Genomic DNA, 23953 nt, shown 5'->3' with positions numbered 1-23953 from the left:
TGCAGCTGCACTACTGTCAGAGATGCTGTTATTGAAAACTATCAGCACCTTCTGACCAATCAGAATGTCGAATTTCTAACCATGCGGTGGTGTAAATGTACAGATTGGAGCACTAAAGCACTGCATGCATGAAATGATTGGGATTAAACAAGGATGAAGGGAAGGAAACAGCAGCGTGAAGTATTGAGAGAGAAAAAGAGGAATAGAGGAGAGAAAGAGAGAAGAGGGTGTGAGAGTAAAGGAGATGGAAAGAGAGAGACAGAAAGTGCTCTTCAGATAATGAAGAACATCAAATAAAATTTCTTATCCCAGAATGCTTCACTGCTTGTTCATTAGCCAGTGCATACTTTTATGCACTGAGCTTTTCACTTAGATATATTTGCTTTGCATTAGTGAGGATCATCAGAAAATATCTGTCTGTCTGTCTATCTATCTATCTATCTATCTATCTATCTATCTCTGTCGTGTTTTGAAGTCGCTGCTGGTTCTTGTTGTATATTTTAGCTTTTGGCTGCGAGTCATACTCCAGTGAGCAGGATATTCAAAGCAGCTCTCACACTGCCTCAAGAATTCAAAAAAAAAATTTTAAGGGAGGAAGGGTGTTAAGTTGTGTAATGTGTAGTGACACACATGCGCGTGCACACGCTACAAACTTGAAGTGTGAAACTCTAACTAACAGTCAGTACGTTTACATGGACAACAATAATCTGATAATAACCTGATTAAGACAATATTCTGATTAAGAAACTACCATGTAAACGGCGATTATTGATGACCTTAATCCAACTAAAGTCATACTCGAAGTAAACACAAATCGAATTAAGACATGTGGAGTATTTCCTGTTTTAGTCGCATTATCGACGTGCATTACAGACTACGTTTACATGGACAGCAGTAATGTAATCACTGACCTTATTCTGAATAAGTCAATATTGTGATTAAGGTGTTTACATGAGTCGCTTTTAGAATATTCCTTTCATGTTCAGGTTTTACATGTTATAGAACATAGATCGATTAACAGCACACGTCATTACGTCCCCACGCCACACCATCCGACGTCCCTCCGGAATTTCACATATCAACGTACAGTTTGTCTTCGTTATGGGACCGTATACAGTTTTGAGTTTCATTTTTAATTTTACGAAAGCTTCAAGTGCGGTTAATTATTCGTCATGCTATACGTGCAAATAGACGACTGCTTGAAGTCATGCGCTGCATCCAAAACCACGTACGGACCTACTATATAGTAGCCAAAATATGTGTATTTCACCACTATATTGTAGCTAAGTACGCGATTTCGGACACAGACGTACTCTCTCTTGTTTGCCGTCAAACGGTTGAGCACTGCTGTGTGTGTACGTGTTCTGTCGCAAAATGCGGTGAAAACTCCCACACGATGTTAATAGTGTGATTAAGGTGTGTACATGTCTGTAATGCACGTCGATAATGCGACTAAGACAGGAATACTCCACATGTCTTAATTCGATTTGTGTTTACTTCGAGGATGACTAGCTGGATTAAGGTAATAAAAAATACTGTTTTTTGGCTGAAACACCCAAAACTGTATACGGTCCCATAACGAAGACGAACTGTACGTTGATGTGTGAAATTCCGGAGGGACGTCGGACGGCGTGGTGTGGGGACGTAATGACGTGTGACGTTAATCGATCAATGTTCTATAACATGTAAAACCTGAACGTGAAAGGAGTATTCTAAAAGCGACTCATGTAAATGCCTTAATCACAATATTGTCTTATTCAGAATAAGGTCAGTGATTACATTACTGCTGTCCATGTAGACAGTGTAAAGGAAGCTACTTAAAGCAGCTCTCTGTGAGAGATTTCGTAAATAAAAAGGGTGTTAGGTTGCAGATCTGTTGTACTACACACACATTTAAATCTTGAAACAGCCCAGGAAAATATGCAAAATGTCCTCCCCAAAATATAGTGGATCGGCCAAGATCTTTGATGTTTGAACTTTTTCACTGGAGCCATGATGCTAATGATGTTAACGAGTGTGGGAAGATTAATCATGTGTTTGTCATTGTGCATGTCTTAAAACCGTCACACACACTCCTCAAATTCCTTTGTGTAGCCGTTCACCATCTCAAACAGACAGTTCAAAGGTTAAAAACTCCGCGCCAGCATCAAACACAGATGGGGGTGTGGCCTAAAGGCGGAATTGGATGTCGAATGCGATTGGCTCCAGTAAATTCATGATCGTGATTGTGTAATGTGTCTCAAAAGATTTGCATGAAATTGAGAAACTTTTAGTAGTTTAAATATTAGTGCTTTCCTGTCACGTCGTTGCTGGCGAATTGACTCAGGAAATAAATGTCATTTGACCAATCGCAATCCAGAATGCATCAGCACTGTATTATAAATTATTTTGCGTATTATGTTTCCATCAAAGTAAAAAAAGTTTCTATTAAGCAACATAAAATAATCATGTGAAGAACTTGTTCAGTATGTTGTGTTTTCACACACACTTGATGGAAGTGTTAACCAGATAAAAAGCATCTGTTTTTGGCTTTGCCCCTCTCTCTCTTTCTCCCTCTCTCTCCCTCTCTCTCTCTCTCCCTCTCCCTCACTCACTCACTCGCTCTCTCTCTCTCTCTCTCCCACTCTCTCTACCTCTCTCTCACTCCTTCTCTCTCCCTTTCTCTCTCTCTCCCCACCTCTCTCCCTCTCACTCTCACCCTCTCTCTCCCTCTCTCTCTCACTCCCTCTCACTCACTCTCTCACCCTCTCACTCTCTCTCTCTCTCCCACTCTCTCTCCCCCCTCTCTCCCACTCTCTCTCCCCTTCTCTCACTCCTTCTCTCTCCCTTTCTCTCTCCCCCCCTCTCCCTCTCCCTCTCACTCTCACCCTCTCTCTCCCTCTCTCTCTCACTCCCTCTCACTCACTCTCTCACCCTCTCACTCTCTCTCTCTCTCCCACTCTCTCTCCCCCCTCTCTCCCACTCTCTCTCCCCTTCTCTCACTCCTTCTCTCTCCCTTTCTCTCTCTCCCCCCCTCTCCCTCTCCCTCTCTCACTCCCTCTCCCTCACCCTCTCACTCCCTCTCACCCTCTCTCTCTCACTCCCTCTCTCACTCCCTCTCACTCCTTCTCACTCACTCTCTCACCCTCTCACTCCCTCTCTCTCACTCCCTCTTTCTCTCACTCCCTCTCTCTCAGGAGCTACTTTTTGTGGTTTTATGGCTGAATTATTATTCAGCTCAATTTAATGCTCACTTACATGTGTTTACTGTGATGTAGATCAGTTCCTAAAGCACTAATGTCTCTGAAACAGCTCAGATTTTTTCCAAAACCTCAGTCGTCGTCGTCGTCGTCGTCATCATCATCATACTACTCACTCATCAACTTTATAGATTAGATTTGGGGGAAACCACCACAGTGTCTTCTAACACGGTGATTTCTAAAATAATTACTTGTTTAAATTAGCATAAAGATATTAAAATATTAAATTGTAATACCGCTACAGTACACAACATGCATAACAGTATACACATTGCTAACAAACTGACAGGTGAATCATTTTCACATTTGAAATACAAAATGTTTAATTTTTGTTTAATTTTAAAGAGTCAATACAAAATTACAACCTTAAAAGATTCACAAATTATTTTCCAATCATTTTGCTATTTTTAAAGTTTCAGTACAAAAACATTAATGCTTTTAGAATATCAGTCCGTACAGGATTTCACAGAGTTTTTTGTGATTGTTGCGGCCAAAAATGCTTGATTTGACAGTGGCTTTTTTCAACATTTGCGAGGCAATTTAAAAAAACAAACAAAAAAAACTTTTTTTTGTAGGGAACTACTTGAATTAGTGAAATTGCAGTTGCATGAAATCGTTTTGCACGGTCTTTCACAGTGATGTTTGTTTGTAAACGAGGTCTTTTAGCTGTACTCATGTCCTACACACGTGAATCAAAGAGAGCTTTGACTGAATGCGCGTTGTGATGAGGTCACATGACGCATTTTGGCCCAAATCTGTGGAAACCCTGCAGTAATTTAAAAAAATTGCAAGCTCCTTCAAATATTGTGGAGTTTGCTTAATTTTGCATTAATATCTGCGATCGTAAAATCCTGGAGGGACTGGAATTTTAAGAATTCGGCACAAACTTTTAATACATTGAAATTTTAAAGGGCAGCTTAAAAAAGTTACCATTTTACAATTTGTAAATATAAAATTAACATTTGACAGCTTTCAGAATTTTGTTAAAGGTAACAATTTGCAACTTTAAATATTCAGTGTGTTTGTTCTATCATTTTGCTTAAAGAATTGGTACACAAAGTACAAAATGTTAACGTTTAACAATTTTAAAGATTAAGTAGGGAAATAATTACATTTTGCATTTTTAAATTTGAATTGACAATTAAAAAAATTAGTTAAAGTTAACATTTTACAACTTTAAAGATTCAGTACAGAATGTTGCCATCTCATCAGTTTGACATTTAATCAGATCCGAGTTTGTAATTGTTGTCAAAATACTGACTATACTTGCGATATCTCAGAAATTGTATTGTGACATAATTTATCATAATGTCTGTGTTATATCATCATATCGAATTTCAGCTGGCTAACGTTAGCTACTGTGCTAGAAGTCTTGGGATAGCTACTTGATCAACTAGCTTTTGCTGTAGCGGTAACCTTAATGTTTGCTAAACTACATAGCTTACTAGCATTAGCACTAAGTTTAGCTAATGCTGTAACTCAGTAATCGATGGATCAAGCCAAAGAATCAAAAAGACAGAGCTAGTGGAACTGCCATGTGATCAAGTTTGTTATTGGCTGACTGTTTAAATTAGGCTTCAGAAACTGACCTTTCTCCTCTTCTCTCCTTCAGTCTGCTCCAGCAAAGACATCCGGAACGACGTGACCAACCTGCGCTTGCTGGAGAACTGCACAGTGATCGAGGGCCACCTGAAGATCCTGCTCATGTTCAAGACCAGAGCTGAGGACTTCCGTGGCCTGAGCTTCCCCAAACTAGTGATGATCACCGACTACCTGCTGCTGTTCCGCGTCTACGGCCTGGAGAGCCTGAGGGATCTGTTTCCCAACCTCGCTGTCATCCGTGGCAACAACCTGTTCTTCAACTACGCCTTGGTGATCTTTGAGATGTTGCAGCTGAAAGAGGTGGGGCTTCACGGTCTGATGAACATAACACGCGGAGCCGTGCGCATGGAGAAGAACCCCGACCTTTGCTACCTCTCCACCCTCGACTGGTCCAAAATCCTTGACTCGGCTGAGGACAACTACATCGTGGCGAACAAAAACGAGCGCGAGTGCGGTGACATCTGTCCTGGAACCATCACCGGAAAGATCACGTGTGTCCAGACCACCATCAACGGCCATTTTGGAGAACGCTGCTGGAACCAAGACCACTGCCAGAGAAGTGAGTGTTTCCCTTTCATTTTTATTTTAGCTCTAATGCTTTCTTATTGGGGTTCATTTAGGCTGTCAGGACCAATTTCACTGGATTTCTTATATTTGTGTATTCAAAACCAACCAAAAACAACATCCTACATTTAAACTGGCTTTACACGGTATAATGTTTGGCCTGAATCAAAAATGGCACATAATAAAAAGATAATAACTTGGTTGTGAGTTTAGAGCGGTGGTCTTAGAATGCAAAATGTGACGGATAACTTGGTGCTATAGCGAGCAAAGATGGCTGTTGGTGCGAGAAGTTTGAGAATAAAATTTTAGAGGTTGATGCGCTGTATAACACTTCACCAAAAATTCACCAATAGGATGTCGTGGGATGACGCCGAACTCATGGGACAGCTGCAAATACACCAGAAACACAAACGAAACATGCTAATGCACAGAAAAAATTTGTATTACCTCAGGTTTACGTTGAAGAATGTTTGGACACAGTACACTTTTCTGAGATATCGTTGGTATGGTGATTAATTTTTTTTATGTTTTGTAATAATTACAAATTAAATGGTACTGAATGGATGCCGTTGATTTGACATAACTTTATTTTATTTTTTTTACTTAATTTTCTTTGTCTTTGTAGGCATTAAAGAAAGGTATCGTCAAACTCGCAAAAAAAAAAAAACACAGACAGGGCATCATTTGGGGACTCGGAGTATTTTATTGCTTTTCAAATAGAATGTGCATAAATGAAAAACCCCACATTCCCTCTCCCTCTGTATTTTCCTATTGCTGGGGAGAGGCAGAGCTTAGCCTGCCTTTTATCTAGCTGTTTTTTTGTTTGTTTGTTTGTTTGTTTGTTTGTTGTATGTTTTTTTTTTTTTTTTTTGCAAAAAAAGTGCCTAGCGACAAATTTAGCGACTTTTTGGACAAACCTTAGCAAGTTTCCAAATGTCGGTAGTACTGTCCTGCAAGCGCGAGGTCTTGCTTTCCCGCTGCACTCGCACCTCTCTCTGCGTCTGCTCTGTTCAGTGAGTATCTGAGAGCCGGAGATTTAACAATGTCATGGATAACGAGACGCGCCCTTCGTCCCAATTTACATCATTCATATGCGAATGTTTTTAACATGCAAGATGAATGTAATACAATATGTTTTACATGTAAAATAGTCCATGTTATTACAGCCTAGTGCTCTTGTTCACAGTAGATATAGTGCTCAGAAACATTTTTGATCATTCATGTTCCATACCTGTCCGTTACATAGTTTTATAAAAGTCATAAAAATCATAAATTATGAAAAATATATATATTTTTTGAAGTACAAAAGCACAAAAAATGTATCTATCTATCAAAACAGATTATATATAGTTACAAAAGGTTGAGAACCTCTGCTTTAGTTTGATTCATTTTAGCGATTATATCTGCATTGTGTAACAGGCTGCTGTTTCACACATCACTTCACATAAATACGTTAACTAAAAGATATAAAATGCTTCTAAATGTTCTTGACACGAAAGCCTTACTTATTTCAATTTTGGCATTTATTTCTTTAAAAAAAAGAATTAAAAAAAAGAAGCAAAATTACTTGCCAGTGTAACATTTTTAACATTAAAATTAACAAATGTATCTGAAACTAGGTTTAATAATCCGAGTATAATTTGACAACAATCTCCCAATAGGAAATTTTAGATACGTTTGCCTGTAAACAAGATTTTATTTTAATTTTTTTTTTTATTTGCAGTGTAACAGTTTCAGTTTGTGAAAATGTATTCATTTTAGTTTCCTATAATAACCCACACGTGTATGCGGAGTGTGCAGTGAGGGGGAAAAAAAGGCAGGAAATTCAGGGCTATTGAAAACGAATCGAAGTTGATGCCATGTGTTTCTGTGATGACTGCCGTGAACTGCTTTTTTTTAAGTCAAAATACTCCGATAAATTTACAGGTGTGAAGTCTCACCTGTGATGTGTTGACTGTGTGTGTGCATGTGTGTGTAAGCTCTGTGTCAAGATGGGGGTTTAGTGACATTTCCTGAGCATGTGTCCCTCCTCACTGATGGAGTAAACACTCATTTGCAATGCAAAGCTGCTCATAAAACAAGAGTGAGAGAAATGGATGCTGTTGGGAGGAACTATGCCATACACATCTCCTCTCACAGTGTGTGTGTGTGTGGCTGTGAGGAAAGTTGACGCCCTCGCCAATGATCCGAAAGTTTTTAATTAATAAAGATTACTAATAGTACTTTTTTTATCTGAACGTAGTTACATTTAATGTTATGGAATGTCCGTGATACAAGTTAGAACGTCTTTTTTTTTTGTTTGTTTGTTTTTTTTGTTTTTTTGTTTTTTTAAGTTAATAAAGAAAAAAAAAAAAAAGCAGCTTATCATGTTACAGAGAAACCGTGAAGCGGAAACTCCTCTCTCCTGAAGATGTCAGAAAACTTAGACTTATAGCTTTACCTCTAACTGTTACACAGTGCTGAAACTAGAGACTCCTTCCATAAAAATAAATGTACAGAAAGCTTCACCATATTGTGTGTTGTTTTTATTTTATTTTATTTATTTATTTATTTTTTTAACGCTGCCGGGTGTTTCATGAGCAGCAGTTTGAAAAGATTTGGTCAGCTGGCCTCACACCTCATGCCTCGGCGGAAGCACGTGTCAGCCCTCACCCTCCCTGCTTGGTAGGTGTTGTGTGATGGGGAGATATAACTGGAGGCTGGGAATTGGTCACGACTAAATTAGGAAGGGGGGGGATCCCCCTGCCAAAGATTATGACCTCAAGGCAGAGGTGTTCAGGTGCTTTAGTGCTCCTTTAAGTGAGTGGTTATCCGATTATATCTGATTCGTCCTTCACACTGCGTCATGTGATCCGGTGAAGTGTTGACAAAAGCCAAGCTCCGTTTCTGGAGGATGATGCAATGGCAGGAGTGGAGTGGATTTGGTTGATGGCGTTAAACACACACTCCTGTTATAGGAGCTGAGTGAGGGAGAGAGAGAGAGAGAGAGAGAGACCGACCGTGTGTGTGTGTGTGTGTGTGTGTGTGTGTGTGTGTGTGTGTGTGTGTGTGTGTGAGAGAGAGAGAGAGAGAGAGACCATGTGTGAGAGAGAGAGTGCTGAAAGATTCCTCTCCAGAATGACTGGTTACACTCTCAGTGAAATATTTGAGTGTGTTTCTGCTTTGAAACGACATGAGTGTGTGTTAAAGTGGAGAGTTGATTATCAGAGATGAAGTACTAAAGCGGCTGAACTGCACTACACGGCGAAAACTAGTTGTAATGCAATAGTTAATAAGAAATGTGGTTGTTATTATTACATTTACAGGGATAAATTTATACATTTAACATTTATATCCTGAATTTATTTATTTCTGTAAAGATGCTTTGGGACAAATAAAACTGAATTTAATTTAAATGAATAACCACTAATAAACATGAATGAACATTAATAATTACTAATAAACATTAATAACTATTAATAAACATGAATGAACATTAATAACTATTAATAACCATTGGTGGTTACTAATATTTCACAGCAAAAGTTCACAGCAATGTACATTTTATATATAGTAAAAAGTTTTTACTGCGTAAATATACATATTTACGCTTTAATATATTTAAAAAATATTTATTTTTTCTTATACTTTCACTTGTATGTTGATATTATTTCTGTTTGTCCATTTCTTGCTTTGTTTCTTTTTGTCTTGTTCACTTTTATTCTCTTTAAATTTCTTTCTTTCTTTTTATTGATTTTACTTGCTTAACTTTTGTTCCTGTAAAAATGCTTTTTTTTTTATTTGCTTGTTTGTTTCTTCATTTTTTCCTTCTTGCTTCTTTTTTGTTGTATTTTGCCTGTTTAACTAGATCTCTCCCTCGTTGCTTCACTGCGCATAACAGAACTCGTGTCTCAGATTGAGGTCATTTCCTCTCTTTCTCGTCCTCTGTGATGGCGGCGTCAAGAGTGGGGGAAGCGCACAACACACCTTGCAAACCCCCCCCCCCCCCCCCCCCCCCCAAAAAAAAAAAAAAAGAAACTCGCAAACAAACACCATGTTGATTTTGTGGTTGAATAAGTGATATTTCTCCTGAACCACAGCATGTACTCACACTTCGTGTTACGCAACCACTGCTTTTCAGGGTCAAAGTTCACCGTCACGCTTCTGTAGTTGTAACCATTTCTCTCTCTGCCCTCATGATAGTGGCGCATTCCTCAGATTGCACTTCAGATCAGATAAACAAGATGATTTATTTAAACTGTTTTCCACAAAGCAATTTTGTGTTTTTGAGGAACTTGGTCTAATCTAATATCAAAATGAGCAGATTACAGAGTTTGTCACTGAACGAGTCGAACGTGTTGCATCACAGCAGAGAATGAAAGATAAACTTTAAACCTGGAGAGTGAAATCTTCCTCACTGTACACGACCCCTCGCCCGGTTCACGCGCGGCGCGCGACCCCTCGCCCGGTTTACGCGCGGCGCGCGACCCCTCGCCCGGTTTACGTTGGCCAATCAAGAGCTACTTTGTACCTTTGCTCACACTTTCATTTCTTTTTGTCAATTCTTTTATTTATTTATTTTTCTTTTTTCTTGCACTTGTTTCCATGTTTTAATGATTTTCCTGTCATGCTTTTCACAGTACCTGTTCTTTCTTGCTTGCGTACTTTCCTTCTTTCTTACTTTTTTCTTGCACTCATTCTTTTGTCCTTTCTTTTAAAAAATATTTTCTTTCTTTCATTCTTTCTTGCTTGCTTTTTTGTTTAAAATGTATTTGTTTTTATTTGCTTCCTTCTTTCTATTTCCCTTGCTTGTTTATGTAATATTTTTTTGTAAATCTGTCTGTTTTTTTAACTTGCTTAATTTTCTTTTTCTTTTTTCTTTCTTTCTGTTATTTTTAATTACTTAATTTGCATCGTTCCTTTTTCATTTTCTTGCATTTATTCTGTTTAAAAACAGAAAACATTTTTCAGTTTTTCATTTGCTTTCTTTTTTTCTTTTGTATTTTTTTCTTTCTCTTTCTTTAGTTTTTCTTGCTCTCTGCTGTTTCTTCAAACTTTTTGTCTGTTGTAAATTTATTCTTTCTTACTCTGTAAAAAAATAGATTTTTTAATTGTTTCTGCATCTTTCTTTTTCTTTCTTAATTTTTTTTACGTTCTTTCTTGTCTTCTCAGTTCTTGCCCCAATTCTTTCTTTTTAGAGGTTGTTGTTAGCTGAAGAGGTGGAGGGGAGAAAAAACTGAAAGCATTCCTAACCCAGTTCCCAGTAACTAACACACCCACACGCACATGCGCGTGCACACACACGCACACACACACACTCACACTCACACACACACACTTACTTTTTGGGGTGGGGTTTTTTTCTCCTCCACTCCCACTTCCAGGGAAAGTGCCCTGATGAGGGCAGATAAGGACCCCGATTGCCCTTTCCTATTGCTATGCTAATGTGATAGCATCTCCTGCTACGTTTAACTCAGTCCCTGTGTGTGTGTGTGTGTGTGTGTGTGTGTCCTTTATTTCAGGCTAGTGTAAGTTAATCAAGGCCACAGCGTGCGTACGTGTGTGAGAGAGGGAGACGTTAATCTCTCAGGCATGACCACGTATGGCATGTTATTGCCTCGGCTGTTCTAAGTGCCGTTAGCTCAGCGTTCAGGGAACTTGGCAACGACTCAAGACGTCATGAGTTTAATACCAGCTGCTGTAATGCCACGCTGTCCTTGAGCTAGAGCACTTGATCCACACTTCCTGCAGAGGGAGCACCCTTCTGTCTTCTAACACTCTTTATACTACGTCTTTCCTGTGTCTTGTCCATGATAGTGTATGCGAAAGCTAAACATTACTAATCTACTTCTCTAATACCACACAATGCTAATTCGGCTTTCTTTTTTTATTCTATTCATATCACAACACTGTTGAAGTCAGGATTGTGATTGGTCGGAAGGGGTTGATTAATTTTCGGTATTTTCAACAGCTCTGACCGTAGTACAGCTGGTTTATCTTAATGTACTGGATCTAATACGTTATCGTTTCTATGGTAACAGCTCATTCACAGCGGACAGATTAAATAATTAGTTGATCTGGTGAAGTGCTTTGTGACTAGCAAGGGGTTCTAGTAGCTAACATAATCAGCTAGACAGCGAGTGCGATTTTCACTAATAAGAAATATGGTTTATTTACGGAATCCTATAGTGTTTAATGGTGGATCGGATATCAGAGAAAACACCTCGGATATGGGATGCTTTAACAAATTGCAAAGATTGGATTTGGGTGGGAAAATGTATTTTTGGAACTATAAATGTTTACATATAAAGATACCTGACTGTTTGTTGTTAGGATTGATTTGATTATATTGATGCATTATTACATTTATTATATTTATGATATTTACAGTGTAAATGATTTTGTGTGAAAGAGTTTAACTGTGAATTTCTTCAGTTCAGTTTAGTAGTTTTTATCTCTGTTTCTTAGCAAACTGTGTGGGGTTATTCACGCATATGAATAGACAGAATGAATGATGTTTACACGTAAAATGGTGTAGTTTCTTTAAAGTGAAACTCTTCTTTAGATAAGCAGGGGCAGATGTGATTCGGGGGTGAAATCTAGGAATGGGGCCCTATTCAACTGCACACATTTACTTCAATTATTCCTTTCTCTGTTGTGATGTCTCTGCTGCAAGACACTGTCCTCTGGTTGCTGCTGAAATAACAGTGATATCACTCATTTCAGTGTTTTAACATCAATATTTACATTGTTCAGCATGTCATTTAGCATTAATAATTAAATATATATGTATATAATTAGCATTTTAAGGGGGCCCTTGGCTTCTGGGCACCCAAGGCGGTTGCCTATCTTTTTGCCTTCAGTAGTGCTAAGTCCGGCCGTGCTTCAGTACTTTCCACCTCTGGAATATGGGTGTTCTTTCTTTTGCTCATTATGCAAATATACAATATCTGTGAGTCCAGCAGAGCAGAAGACCTTTTTATTCATCACTCAGAGGAAGAGTGGTGAACTTTGTTCCCTCTACAGGCACTCTGAGTGTGTTTTGTCCTTTTGTCATAATGGGAGATAAATAAAAGTCCATTTCTGCGTCTGCGTCCTTTAATCAGGTGTACAGCCTAAAACACGGGACACATGAGACATGATCATCTGAGGGAAAATAACTCACCATGTTCTCACTGTGCTTTCTCCTGTTTCTTTCTTTTTCATTCTTTCCTTCTTTTTTAACTTACTTGTTTTTATTATGTATTTTTATATACTTAATTACTTGTTTGTTTATTTAATATACATGTTTTTTTTTTGTTTACCTAACTACCTACTGGTTTATTTATTTATTTACCTATTTACTTACTTACTTACTTCTTTGTTTATTTATGTATTTATTTATTTGCTTGTTCATTTGCTTACTTGGGTTTTTATTTTATTTTTAAAAGCCTACTTGTCTATTTGTTTACCTACTTATTTGTTTATTTATTTACTTGTTTGTTTGCTTACTTCATAGCATGCTTACTGATTTAATTGTTTATTTGTATATGTACTCAATTTTTTGTTTGTTTATTCAATTGAAAACTTACTTATCTATTTGTTTACCTACTTATTTGTTTCTTTATTTGCTTGTTTGTTTGCTTAATTCATTACACACTTACTGATTTAATTGTTTATTTATTTATGTTCTCATTATTTTTGTGTTTTGTTCGTTTATTTAGTTATGTTTTTTGTTTACTTACATATTTACTTACTCACTTCGTTTATTTATTTATTGGCAGGATTATTTATTGTTCTAAAATTTACTGGCTGATTTATGTGTTCTATCTATCTATCTATCTATATATATATATATATATATATATATATATATATATATATATATATATATATATATATACATACATACATACATACACACACACACACACACACACACACACACACACACACACATATATATATATATATATATATGTATGTATATATATATATATATATATATATATATATATATATAAAAAATATAAGTTTTCCGTTTTGAGGCATAAAAATTCCCTTAGACATATAGCGAGTTTGCTTTTTTCCGTGATTTTCTCCAGCCGAGTCAGTGATCTGTGCGTCAGGTATGCTAGCTCTCGCTACGTGTGTTTACTGTATGTTATGTGCTTGACTTTGTACTAGCTTCTGTTTCCGATTAATAAAGCAAGCTAACTGTATTAGCTATGCACACGTGAGCTTTATTTTTCTTAACGTCTTAACGAGGTGTCGTACATGACAGGATACTATTACGACACGGTTATAAGGTTATAACTGCTGGTAGGAAGAGCAGGGAATTAAAAAACTGTTGGCCCACACGTGGAACACTGTAGGATTGGTCTGAGGAATCATTCGTATTTACCGTAGGGTTTGTCACGATACTATAAACATATTTTACTATACTATACCAGTTGAAGTATCACGCAATACTGTGCTCATTTTTAATTCAAAATCTACAAACTGGACTAAATTTACAGAAATACAAAGATGTAAATGACAACAGACAAACCAGATTTTCCTCTCAATACTTTATTAATGAGAATGAATAACTGTCTATTGGAAAAACGCAAATCATACAGTTGACAAGCAGCTAAATCAATGTGTCACATATTTCATCTGTTGTTGCCTACAGCAATGAAATCATGCAAATGGAAATTGTCCTGAGAGTATTAAGAATGAAAAAATTTGTTTATTTAGAAATAAACAAACAAACTAAAAAAAAGATGATAAAATTGGGAATGTTGGCTCGCTTACTAGCAAACGTGACTAATTTTAGTAATTACACATAGCGGTTAGCATGTTAGCTGTTAGCTCGCTTACTAGCAGACACGGCTAATTTTAGTAATTACACATAGCGGTTAGCATGTTAGCTCGCTTACTAGCAGACACGGCTAATTTTAGTAATTACACATAGCGGTTAGCATGTTAGCTCGCTTACTAGCAGACACGGCTAATTTTAGTAATAATTGCACATAGCGGTTAGCATGTTAGCTCGCTTACCAGCAGACACGGCTAATTTTAGTAATTACACATAGCGGTTAGCATGTTAGCTCACTTACTAGCAAACACGGCTAATATTTAGCTGCACTCACACCATGTCCTAATTACCGTAATTACGAGATTCTGACTTGTACAAAGCGTTCACGTCCTCATAGAACTCGTAATTACAACTTGTAAAGTTTTCTGAGAACTCAGGCTTGTACCACCTTACCGCTGCAACGTCATGTGGAAACGCTCAAAAGTGGCAGCGGCTTAACAGGAAAACGTAGTTAAGTAGTTATCTCGTAATATTTCTGTGTAATAATTTGTATCATTGATTATTATTTATGTCTTAATAATGCAAAATAAACTAAAGATACAATACAGTTTAATGTGGCTAACACAGAGTTGGAGTTGGCCTAAAGTTGTAGTTGATGTCGCGTAATTCAGGTCTGAGGACATGAACAGCACCGAGTAGATCCGTGGTGTCATCTAGTAACTGACATGGTGTGAATGCAGCCTTAGTATGTACACAAAGCGTTTAGCAAAACGTAGTAGCAACCCTAATTTGCCGCTGCTTTAGTCTCGTACCTAACTTGCATAGAAGTGAGAGAATCTTCATTCCAATATCCAAATGAACGCTAGGTGGTTGTTTGCTAGCAATTAGGTAAGTTTAGTCTGTGTGTGTGTGTGTGTGTGTGTTTTAACTATCGCTGTGTATCATACAGTGTAATCGACATATCAACACATACCTGGAGTCTTCATCTCCATGTACTGGAATGAGGAAGTGTGTGTTGGGTTTGTGTTTGTATGAATGTAAACTATGGCTGTAGTTGTGTGTGTGTGTGTGTGTGTGTGTGTGTGTGTGTGTGTCACATGTTGGATGAAGTTTGTGTGCATTAGCTGTCTCTACAGGAATTGACGTGGGGTATGTGTGTCCTGGAGTACAGCACTATGGGAGAAAAATAAAGACACCAATTAAAGCTGTTAGATCACATGACTTTTTCATTAAAACGTGTGTGTGTGTGTGTCAGTGTCAGTCAGTCATGGGTGCTGTGTGTCAGAGACCTGACCTCCTTCTGAGTGGTATTCACATCCTAGTGTAGATTGCATTGGATTAGTCGTGTGTGTGTGTGTGTGTGTGTGTGTGTGTGTGTGTGTGTGTGTGTGTGTGTGTGTTGTGCTACACCAGCCTCCACTCATTATCGTAACAGGAAGCCCTGAGGGATCCAGAGGCCTCGTTATCAATGACTGCACTTTTAAAAGCCGTATTTACATAACACCAACACACACATTATTCTCTCTCTGTCTCTTTCGCACACACACAGAGCGCTTTTACAAGCTCACGACATTCTCTCTTCTCATGCACTCTCACACAAAGTTGTCTGTAAAACACTACACAACGCAGTCACATGATATTTCTGTTGTGGTCGCCATATTTGAATTTCTGGCTGCGCGACACAAAGCGAATGTAATTAGAGGTGAAAGATGACTAAAATGACTCACCATTTTTCACAACAGAATAAAAAACAGCCTGTGTTCCATATGGACTTCCTCTGAAGTGCTGATTCCAGGAAACATGAAGTGTTCCATCAGGAAGAGAAAAACTGTCACTGTAGGAAGAGGAAGTCCATATCAACTAACCGACTAACGACTAACTTCTGTTAATATTAGTTATTAACAGCAATACTTGCTGCAGAGATAAACTTCCCAGTTGTCCCATAACGTCGGTAGGTAGCTAACATTGCTACAAATCAGCATGACAGGATTCTGCTGCTTGTTGAAGATGTATTGTATGTAGTAATTATCAGTCATTTAGCAGTATATATGAAACGAACTCCTAGCAAAGAAAGGTGCAAATATCACTTGATATATATATATATATATATATATATATATATATATATATATATATATATATATATATATATATAGTTAGATAGATTTTTGATTACGATTAAATTTTTTTTTGTCCCTATACAATGCAATTATAAATAAGCTGCAGCATTTTTAAAAGTTTTTTTTTATTGATTAGAGTGATCTTTGTATGTAGATGTACAAAAACAGTATGTGAAAAAGATCGATTTTTAAATAAAGAAGTCCTACTTCGATTACGGCAATGCTGATTTGATGTGACTTGGTGAACTCGGAGTCATGGAGACCTTCCCAAATTTACTAGTCAGAATTCTGGAAAAAAACAAACAAACAGAATTCCAAGTTGCGGGTCCGTTTGCTTAGTATTTTCATATTCGGAATTTCAGGTTAAAAGTTGCAGGTTTTAGTGGAATGCGGCAATATCACTACAGTTGGAGCAGACATGTTGTAGATTAGTTTTTGGATGAATTGAAGCAATCTGAAAATAATTCACATGACAAATTGTCTTGCCTTCAGTACTGTTAGATATTGTATATTCTTCTAGACGTGTGACTTGTAACAAGTAAAAAATGATGTCAGTAGACGTCGATCAGATTTAAGCCCTAATGTTGAATATTTGTAATAATATTGTAAAATTGTAAAATATTGTAAAATGTGCTAAACACACACCAGTGTAAAGATATAATATATTACGTTTTGGCAAGTTGTTTAATGCATATAGTGTAATGAAAACGTTATTAGAGTAAACATCGGCGACGTGTGTATGAAATCAGACACGTCCCCTGAGACAAATACATCGCTAACTGTTATTACTCTAAATAGCCACTGATCATCATGATTGATTAATTTTCATTATTTCATTTATTCATAGCCGTATATCAGAATAAAGTGGTGGATTAGATTTAGGAGGATGTGTTAAACACGGCAATGTTCGTGTGCACCTTGTGGGATCTTTTCGTCCTCTTTTAGCCGCAGCGAGTACTCTGTCCTTATTAAGAGCTCCAGCTCAAGCCAAGCACAGCCGTATATCCGAGCTCACACTGCTGACCTCAAAATAATACCAGCGAGCTTGGAACAGGAGTGCAGACAGAGTGCGCAGGGTTGGATGCGGACACAGCCTGAAATGGCCTTCTGTTGAAGCTGCTTTAGGATGCGGTTTTAGGATTCCTACTATTCCTATTACTACTAATAATAATACTAATGCTAATAATAAAACTGTGTTTGTCTAGCAACGACCAAAACTATAACCAAAACCAGTTCACTTAAAAAGACTACTTAAAGGGATAGTTCACCCAAAAATTTCAATTTTGTCACCAATTACTCACCCTCATGCCCTTCTAAACCCATGACTTTTGTTTATCTTCGGAACACGAATGAAGACTTTTTAATGATGATGATGATGATAATGAGATGGCCCCAGCACTGCCAGGCTACCACTGTTGGGCCCTTGAGCAAGGCCTTTAACCCTCTCTGCTCCAGGGGCACTGTATCATGGGGCTTTATTGGTTATATATACAGTGAGGGAAGAAAGTATTTGATCCCCTGCTGATTTTGTACGTTTGCCCACTGACAAAGAAATGATCAGTCTATAATTTTAATGGTAGATTTATTTGAACAGTGAGAGACAGAATAACAACAAAAAAATCCAGAAAAACGCATGTCAAAAATGTTATAAATTGATTTGCATTTTAATGAGGGGAAATATATATTTCACCCCTCTGCAAATCATGACTTGGTACTTGGTGGCAAAACCCTTGTTGGCAATCACAGAGGTCAGATGTTTCTTGTAGTTGGCCACCAGGTTTGCACACATGTCAGGAGGGATTTTGTCCCACTCCTCTTTGCAGATCTTCTCCAAGTCATTAAGGTTTCGAGGCTGACGTTTGGCAACTCGAACCTTCAGCTCCCTCCACAGATTTTCTATGGGATTTCTATGGGACCACAACACTTTCACCCAGTTGTCCTCTGAATCATTCAGATGTTCATTGGCAAACTTCCGACGGGCATGTATATGTGCTTTCTTGAGCAGGGGGACCTTGCGGGCGCTGCAGGATTTCCTTCACGGCGTAGTGTGTTACCAATTGTTTTCTTGGTGACTATGGTCCCAGCTGCCTTGAGATCATTGACAAGATCCTCCCGTGTAGTGTTGGGCTGATTCCTCACTGTTCTCATGATCATCGCAACTCCACGAGGTGAGATCTTGCATGGAGCCCCAGGCCGAGGGAGATTGACAGTTCTTTTGTGTTTCTTCCATTTGCGAATAATCGCATCAACTGTTGTCACCTTCTCACCAAGCTGCTTGACAATGGTCTTGTAGCCCATTCCAGACTTGTGTAGGTCTACAATCTTGTCCCTGACATCCTTGGAGAGCTCTTTGGTCTTGGCCATGGTGGAGAGTTTGGAATCTGATTGATTGATTGCTTCTGTGGACAGGTGTCTTTTATACAGGTAACAAGCTGAGATTAGGAGCACTCCCTTTAAGAGTGTGCTCCTAATCTCAGCTCGTTACCTGTATAAAAGACACCTGGGAGCCAGAAATCTTTCTGATTGAGAGGGGGTCAAATACTTATTTCCCTCATTAAAATGCAAATCAATTTATAACATTTTTGACATGCGTTTTTCTGGATTTTTTTTGTTGTTATTCTGTCTCTCACTGTTCAAATAAATCTACCATTAAAATTATAGACTGATCATTTCTTTGTCAGTGGGCAAACGTACAAAATCAGCAGGGGATCAAATACTTCTTTCCCTCACTGTACATTACAGCACAGTGAAATTCTTTTCTTCACATACCCCAGCATGTTAGGAGGTTGGGGTCAGAGCGCAGGGTCAGTCATGCTACAGCACCACTGGAGCAGAGAGGGTTAAGGGCCTTGCTCAACGGCCCAACAGTGGCAGCTTGGCAGTGCTGGGGCTTGAACCCCCAATTTTCCGATCAGTAATCCAGAGCCTTAACCATCAAGCCGTCCCTCCATTTACAGTCCAGTAACCAACACATTTCAAGCTCCAAAAATTCATAAGGGCATCGTAAAAGTAATCCATGTGACTCCCAGTGGTTTAATCCCGATTTTATGAAGCAATACAAATGCTTTGTGTGCGCAAAGTCTTTATTCTCTGTTCCCGAGAGAACCATGGCGTGTACACGTGGAGTGTGTAGAGTTCTGTATAAAGGGCTATTCGGACAGGACTAGTTTTATATGGGGAGGTGGGGTAATGTAATAATTATCAGAGCTTCTCTGTGATTTTAATCTCGTGTGAAATGGTTATGCCAGTTCTTTTTCTGGATTCCCGTACCGGTGAAGATTAAAGCATCTTTTGCCTTTTATATATAACAGCCTGTAAAAATAACCCCAGGTTAAACTAATCTCTGTATTTTCTTTTTCTGTAGTCGATTTGTCCGTCCTAAACGGAATGATTATGTACCGTTTGTTCCAGCAGCATTTGATAACGTCGTTCCTCCCCAAACTAAAATGAAACAAAATTTCAGCCCTCATCCAGTTGCAGCTCTTCTTTTGTAGGATATGCATGTTTTTTCCCAAATAACTAAATTTTCATGGTATTTCTTGTGTGAACGCACCTGGAAACGATTTATGTATAAATTCCTTCGTATCCAGCGGGATAAACGAGGCCTGCTTTAATATAGTGTAACCATGGCAACAATTGTGTCTAACATTTTGGGCTAGCCATAGATTTATGTCTGCACTTAGAAAATCCTGCATCTAAAAGGAACGGGGTTTAGCCTTTAAGCTCATGTTCGTTTAGAAGTGTGCTGGTCTAGAACCGAGCAAACTTTCACATCAGGAGCTGGGGGCGGGGGGGCGTTTTATTGCCATGACAACAAGCGAGTGAAACTAACAGAGCAAAAGATTTACAGATTTTGTCTGGCAAAATCTGAGACTAATAGTAAACAGATTTAACCTTTGATACTTAACGAAGACAAGTTGATATTTTAGAAATGTTTATTTAGCATCTATGGAAGGAGTCTCCAGTGTCAGCGCTAACACGCTGTAACTAATCCACGTTTTCTCACATCTTCAGGACAGAGGAGCTTTGCACTTGGTGGTTTCTCGGTAACAAGTTTGTAAATGTTTATTATTTTTATTTACTTAAAGAGAGGAGGAAAAGAGACTGGTGAAGGATCGACTGTTTATAGCTACTGTAATCTAAGTGATAAATTGTTTCATGGACATTGTAATAGTTGGAGAATTGTTGTGGTGTTAGAGGAATAAAACACTTCAGGACATGCTGTTATAGGAAAATAATGATCTTTGGTGTGTTGACAGTAACGCCACATCATCATGTTTTGTTCTTAAAATATTATAACCAATAGTTGGCAGGACATGTCATGATGTAATTATTATGTCATCATAAGCAATGATTATTAGTGTTGCAGGGCATGATGGGAATTTGTTTTTAGCCATTTGAGTAGTCCCAGTTGAGTGCCAGGCTTTATTTTCCCAAGCGTTAAGTGTATTAATAACACACTTTGGCTGCTAGGCAGTAAGACAGCAGGCCGTGTGTGTGTGTGTGTGTGTGTGTGTGTCCTGTTTTTTGTGTGTCTGTTTGCCTGTGTGTGTGTGTGTGTGTGTGTGTGTGTGTGTGTCCTGTTTTTTGTGTGTCTGTTTGCCTGTGTGTGTGTGTGTGTGTATGTCACCGTTGGGCAGTTGGAATGTGTGTGATGGATGTGTGTGTTGGAGGAAACAGTGGCGCCATGTTCATGGCCTTCCTAACGTGAACAGCATGACCTTCCCGATTGTTTCCTGCATTTGTGTGGCCGCTTCCTGTTCCACGTTCATGAACGGCCTTCTGGGACAGCGAGGTGGAGGCTAGACAAGTGTGTGATACTCATGAGAACAGTCTGAAAAGACCCGTATAACCTGTAGAATGGAGTTGGCCACCAATTTTGGCATAAATGACTTCAAGTTGTTGTCGAGTGTGAGTGTGTGTGTGTGTGTGTGTGTGTGTGTGTGTGTGTGTGTGTGGTCTGCCGAACCATTCTTCACTCCTCTGATATTAATCATAGTTGGGATTGTGTAAAAACAAATTACCCTTACCCTTTATTTACCCTTAGTACACTGTAACTCTAAATCACATGGTATCAATTTGGCTTGTAGTTTTTGTTGATGATGATGTTGTTGTTTTTATTCCCTTGTAGTTTCACATGAGAGAAGTTTTCTATTAATAGTTTTTAGTCTTTGGTCTGATATAGTTATAAAAAAAAAAACCCAAACAAACAAGAAAACATAGCTGTAGCTATAGAGTTTAATGTCTTTGCTTCCAGTCCATAGAACAGTCCAGTAGTCATGAATGATATTCCCCATCGACCTGATAAGCAAGGAAGAAAACCCTCGTGTGGTGACATTAAAAAAGGAAAATAATCAACAACAGCGTGGAGTGGTGAAGCAGAGTCCCTGTTATTACCCCGAAGTTGATTATTTTCCCCTAACAGCACATCCCCATGTGTTTTATTCTTCTAATACCACAGACAGTTGCCAGCATTTGCAATATTTAATTTATTAAAGAAGGAAGCACTTTTATAGTGATATTTAATGCTGTGGAACGTCCATGAAAACTAGTTAGTTCCTGTTCGCACTTTCATTATAAAAGCTCTACACGGGGTCCCAAGTCAAAAAAGGAGCTTGTTATGTTACAGAGAAACCACAGAGTGTAAACTCTTCTGTCCTGAAGATTTCGGAAAATGTAAAGTTACAGCTTTAACTCTGAATGTTACAAAGCGCTGACACTGGAGAAAGCTTAAAGAAAGCCTCAATGACTGTTTTAATCCAAGTCCCCGTGAATGGTGAATGGTCTGCACTTATATAGCACCTTCTACAAGGCGCTTTACACTGTGTCTCATTCACACACACATACACACACACACCAGTGACCACAGAGCTGCCATGCAAGGCGCTAGCCTGCCATCGGGAGCAACTTGGGGTTCAGTGTCTTGCCCAAGGACACTTCGGCATGTGGAGTCATGTGGACAACCCGCTCTACCACCTTAGCCACAGACGTCCCAGAATAAGCTATTGCCATAGAAATGCTAATGTTTTAGAGTGAATTAAATAAAAATCTGTGATTTGCAACTGCACTACTTTCAGAGCTGCTGTTATAGAAAATGAATCAACACCTTTTGACCAATCAGAATCCAGAATTCAACAGTGCCGTGGTGTAAACAGAATTACAACGAAGCCATTTTAATGCCAGCACATGCCGTTATTCCAGCTCACCTGTGAATCTCCTTGTGCATGTGTTTTATTGCATCCACCTGAGGAATTGCTGTGATCTTTGGCAGTGTAAGGAATCTGGAGTGAGTGTGTGTGTGTGTGTGTGCAGCTGTGAGGAGTCACCTTGCACGAGCTGTTGGGAATTCCCCTCTTAAATGAGCCATGTTTGGGGAATCGAGGCCGAGAGCTTGCTGCTCCGCCATATTCTCTCTGGCGTGCGATTTAGTCTGAGTAGCACACACACACACACACACATATCCCGACCGTTCTCCATCCCCGCAGCCCGAAATTGAGCTTTTTTGGCTCAGCAGTACACATACACATTCCAGTTACTTGAGCTCCGGGTCACAATCCAAACACAAACACTTTTTTTTTTCTTTTTAGGGATGTAAAAATATTTTTAGAGCTCTTGACGCTTGGTGTCAAGGAGTTTGTGAGGAGTATTTCAGGGTCGTCATATCTCGTAAAAATAACCGCTCCAGCTGTGATTATCGGCATCGCACCGTACTGCTCTGTCCCGGGCGCTCGGCTATTTAAGGAGCGGAGCCGTGGATGCGTTCGGTTTGGGAGAGGAGATGCTGCCGCGCTTTGGCCTCATTATGCACGGAATGTGACCCGCAGATGCACGCTCTTATTTTTGGTTACAGACTTCTAGCAGTACAGCAGACAACAGTTTATACTGCTGTAAATGAATAAAAATAAAAACTGAAAAATTGTCTCATTTGGAAAGCTTTAGATAATTCTTGCAATGAAATTGTCAGCATAGGTTTTTAATTTTTTTTTTTTTTTTTTTACAGTATATAAAAAGCTTTAACATGTCTAAAGTGTAAAATATTTCTAAAATAATTATTTGTGGACAAATAGTTCTGCGAGGTGTTTCTATGTATATGTTTCTAGCCTGTTTAACCAGCTAGCTAACATTTTGCATTCAAGAGGTTCTGACTCTTTAAAATAAAGCTTCAGGATGATTTAAATACGGGAAATATCTCACTTACGTTATAGCAGCTATGAACAGTCATTCCCTTACCAGCCTCTCATTTTTCTCCCTCTATCTTGAAGTTAAAGAGAATAAGAAAAAAAATACAGCTTGTCGATTTACTGAGAAACTGTAAAGCATAAACTCCTTCCGTAAATGCTAAACAAATGTCTCTTTAGAGAAAAAATTGTCAGTGATTGCATATGTCATTGCACTGGATTGCACTTCTATCAGAGCTGCTGTTATAGAAAATTACTCAGCATCCTCTGACCAATCATCGCTGTATTTTATACAGTAAAATTACTTTAAAGTGCACCCATTATGGTTTAAAGCAAAATTAGGCATGTTTCAAAACCATAATAGGTGCACTTTAATGGAAAGCAAACCTGTCCTCGTTCAAAACACCTTAATGGATTTGAGAGCGATGTGGTTCGATTTCTTCATTCCTTATGAATAAAAGGTTTGAATGATAACCCCGCCCCTAACCGTAC

General features: G+C 38.5%; 1 protein-coding gene across 1 annotated transcript in view; it reads left to right on the top strand.

The window, feature by feature from the left end:
• insrb (insulin receptor b) overlaps positions 1–23953 on the top strand; it is an 83691-nt gene that overhangs the window by 20433 nt on the left and 39305 nt on the right. Inside the window, exon 2 of the mRNA XM_053634428.1 lies at positions 4852–5400. Within this exon, the coding sequence (XP_053490403.1) occupies positions 4852–5400 (549 nt within the window). The remainder of the gene's footprint in view (positions 1–4851; positions 5401–23953) is intronic.

Source organism: Ictalurus furcatus, chromosome 10 (genome assembly GCF_023375685.1).
Source record: "Ictalurus furcatus strain D&B chromosome 10, Billie_1.0, whole genome shotgun sequence".
In the NCBI taxonomy this organism is placed as follows: domain Eukaryota; kingdom Metazoa; phylum Chordata; class Actinopteri; order Siluriformes; family Ictaluridae; genus Ictalurus; species Ictalurus furcatus.
This window is presented reverse-complemented; position numbering and strand designations above follow the sequence as displayed.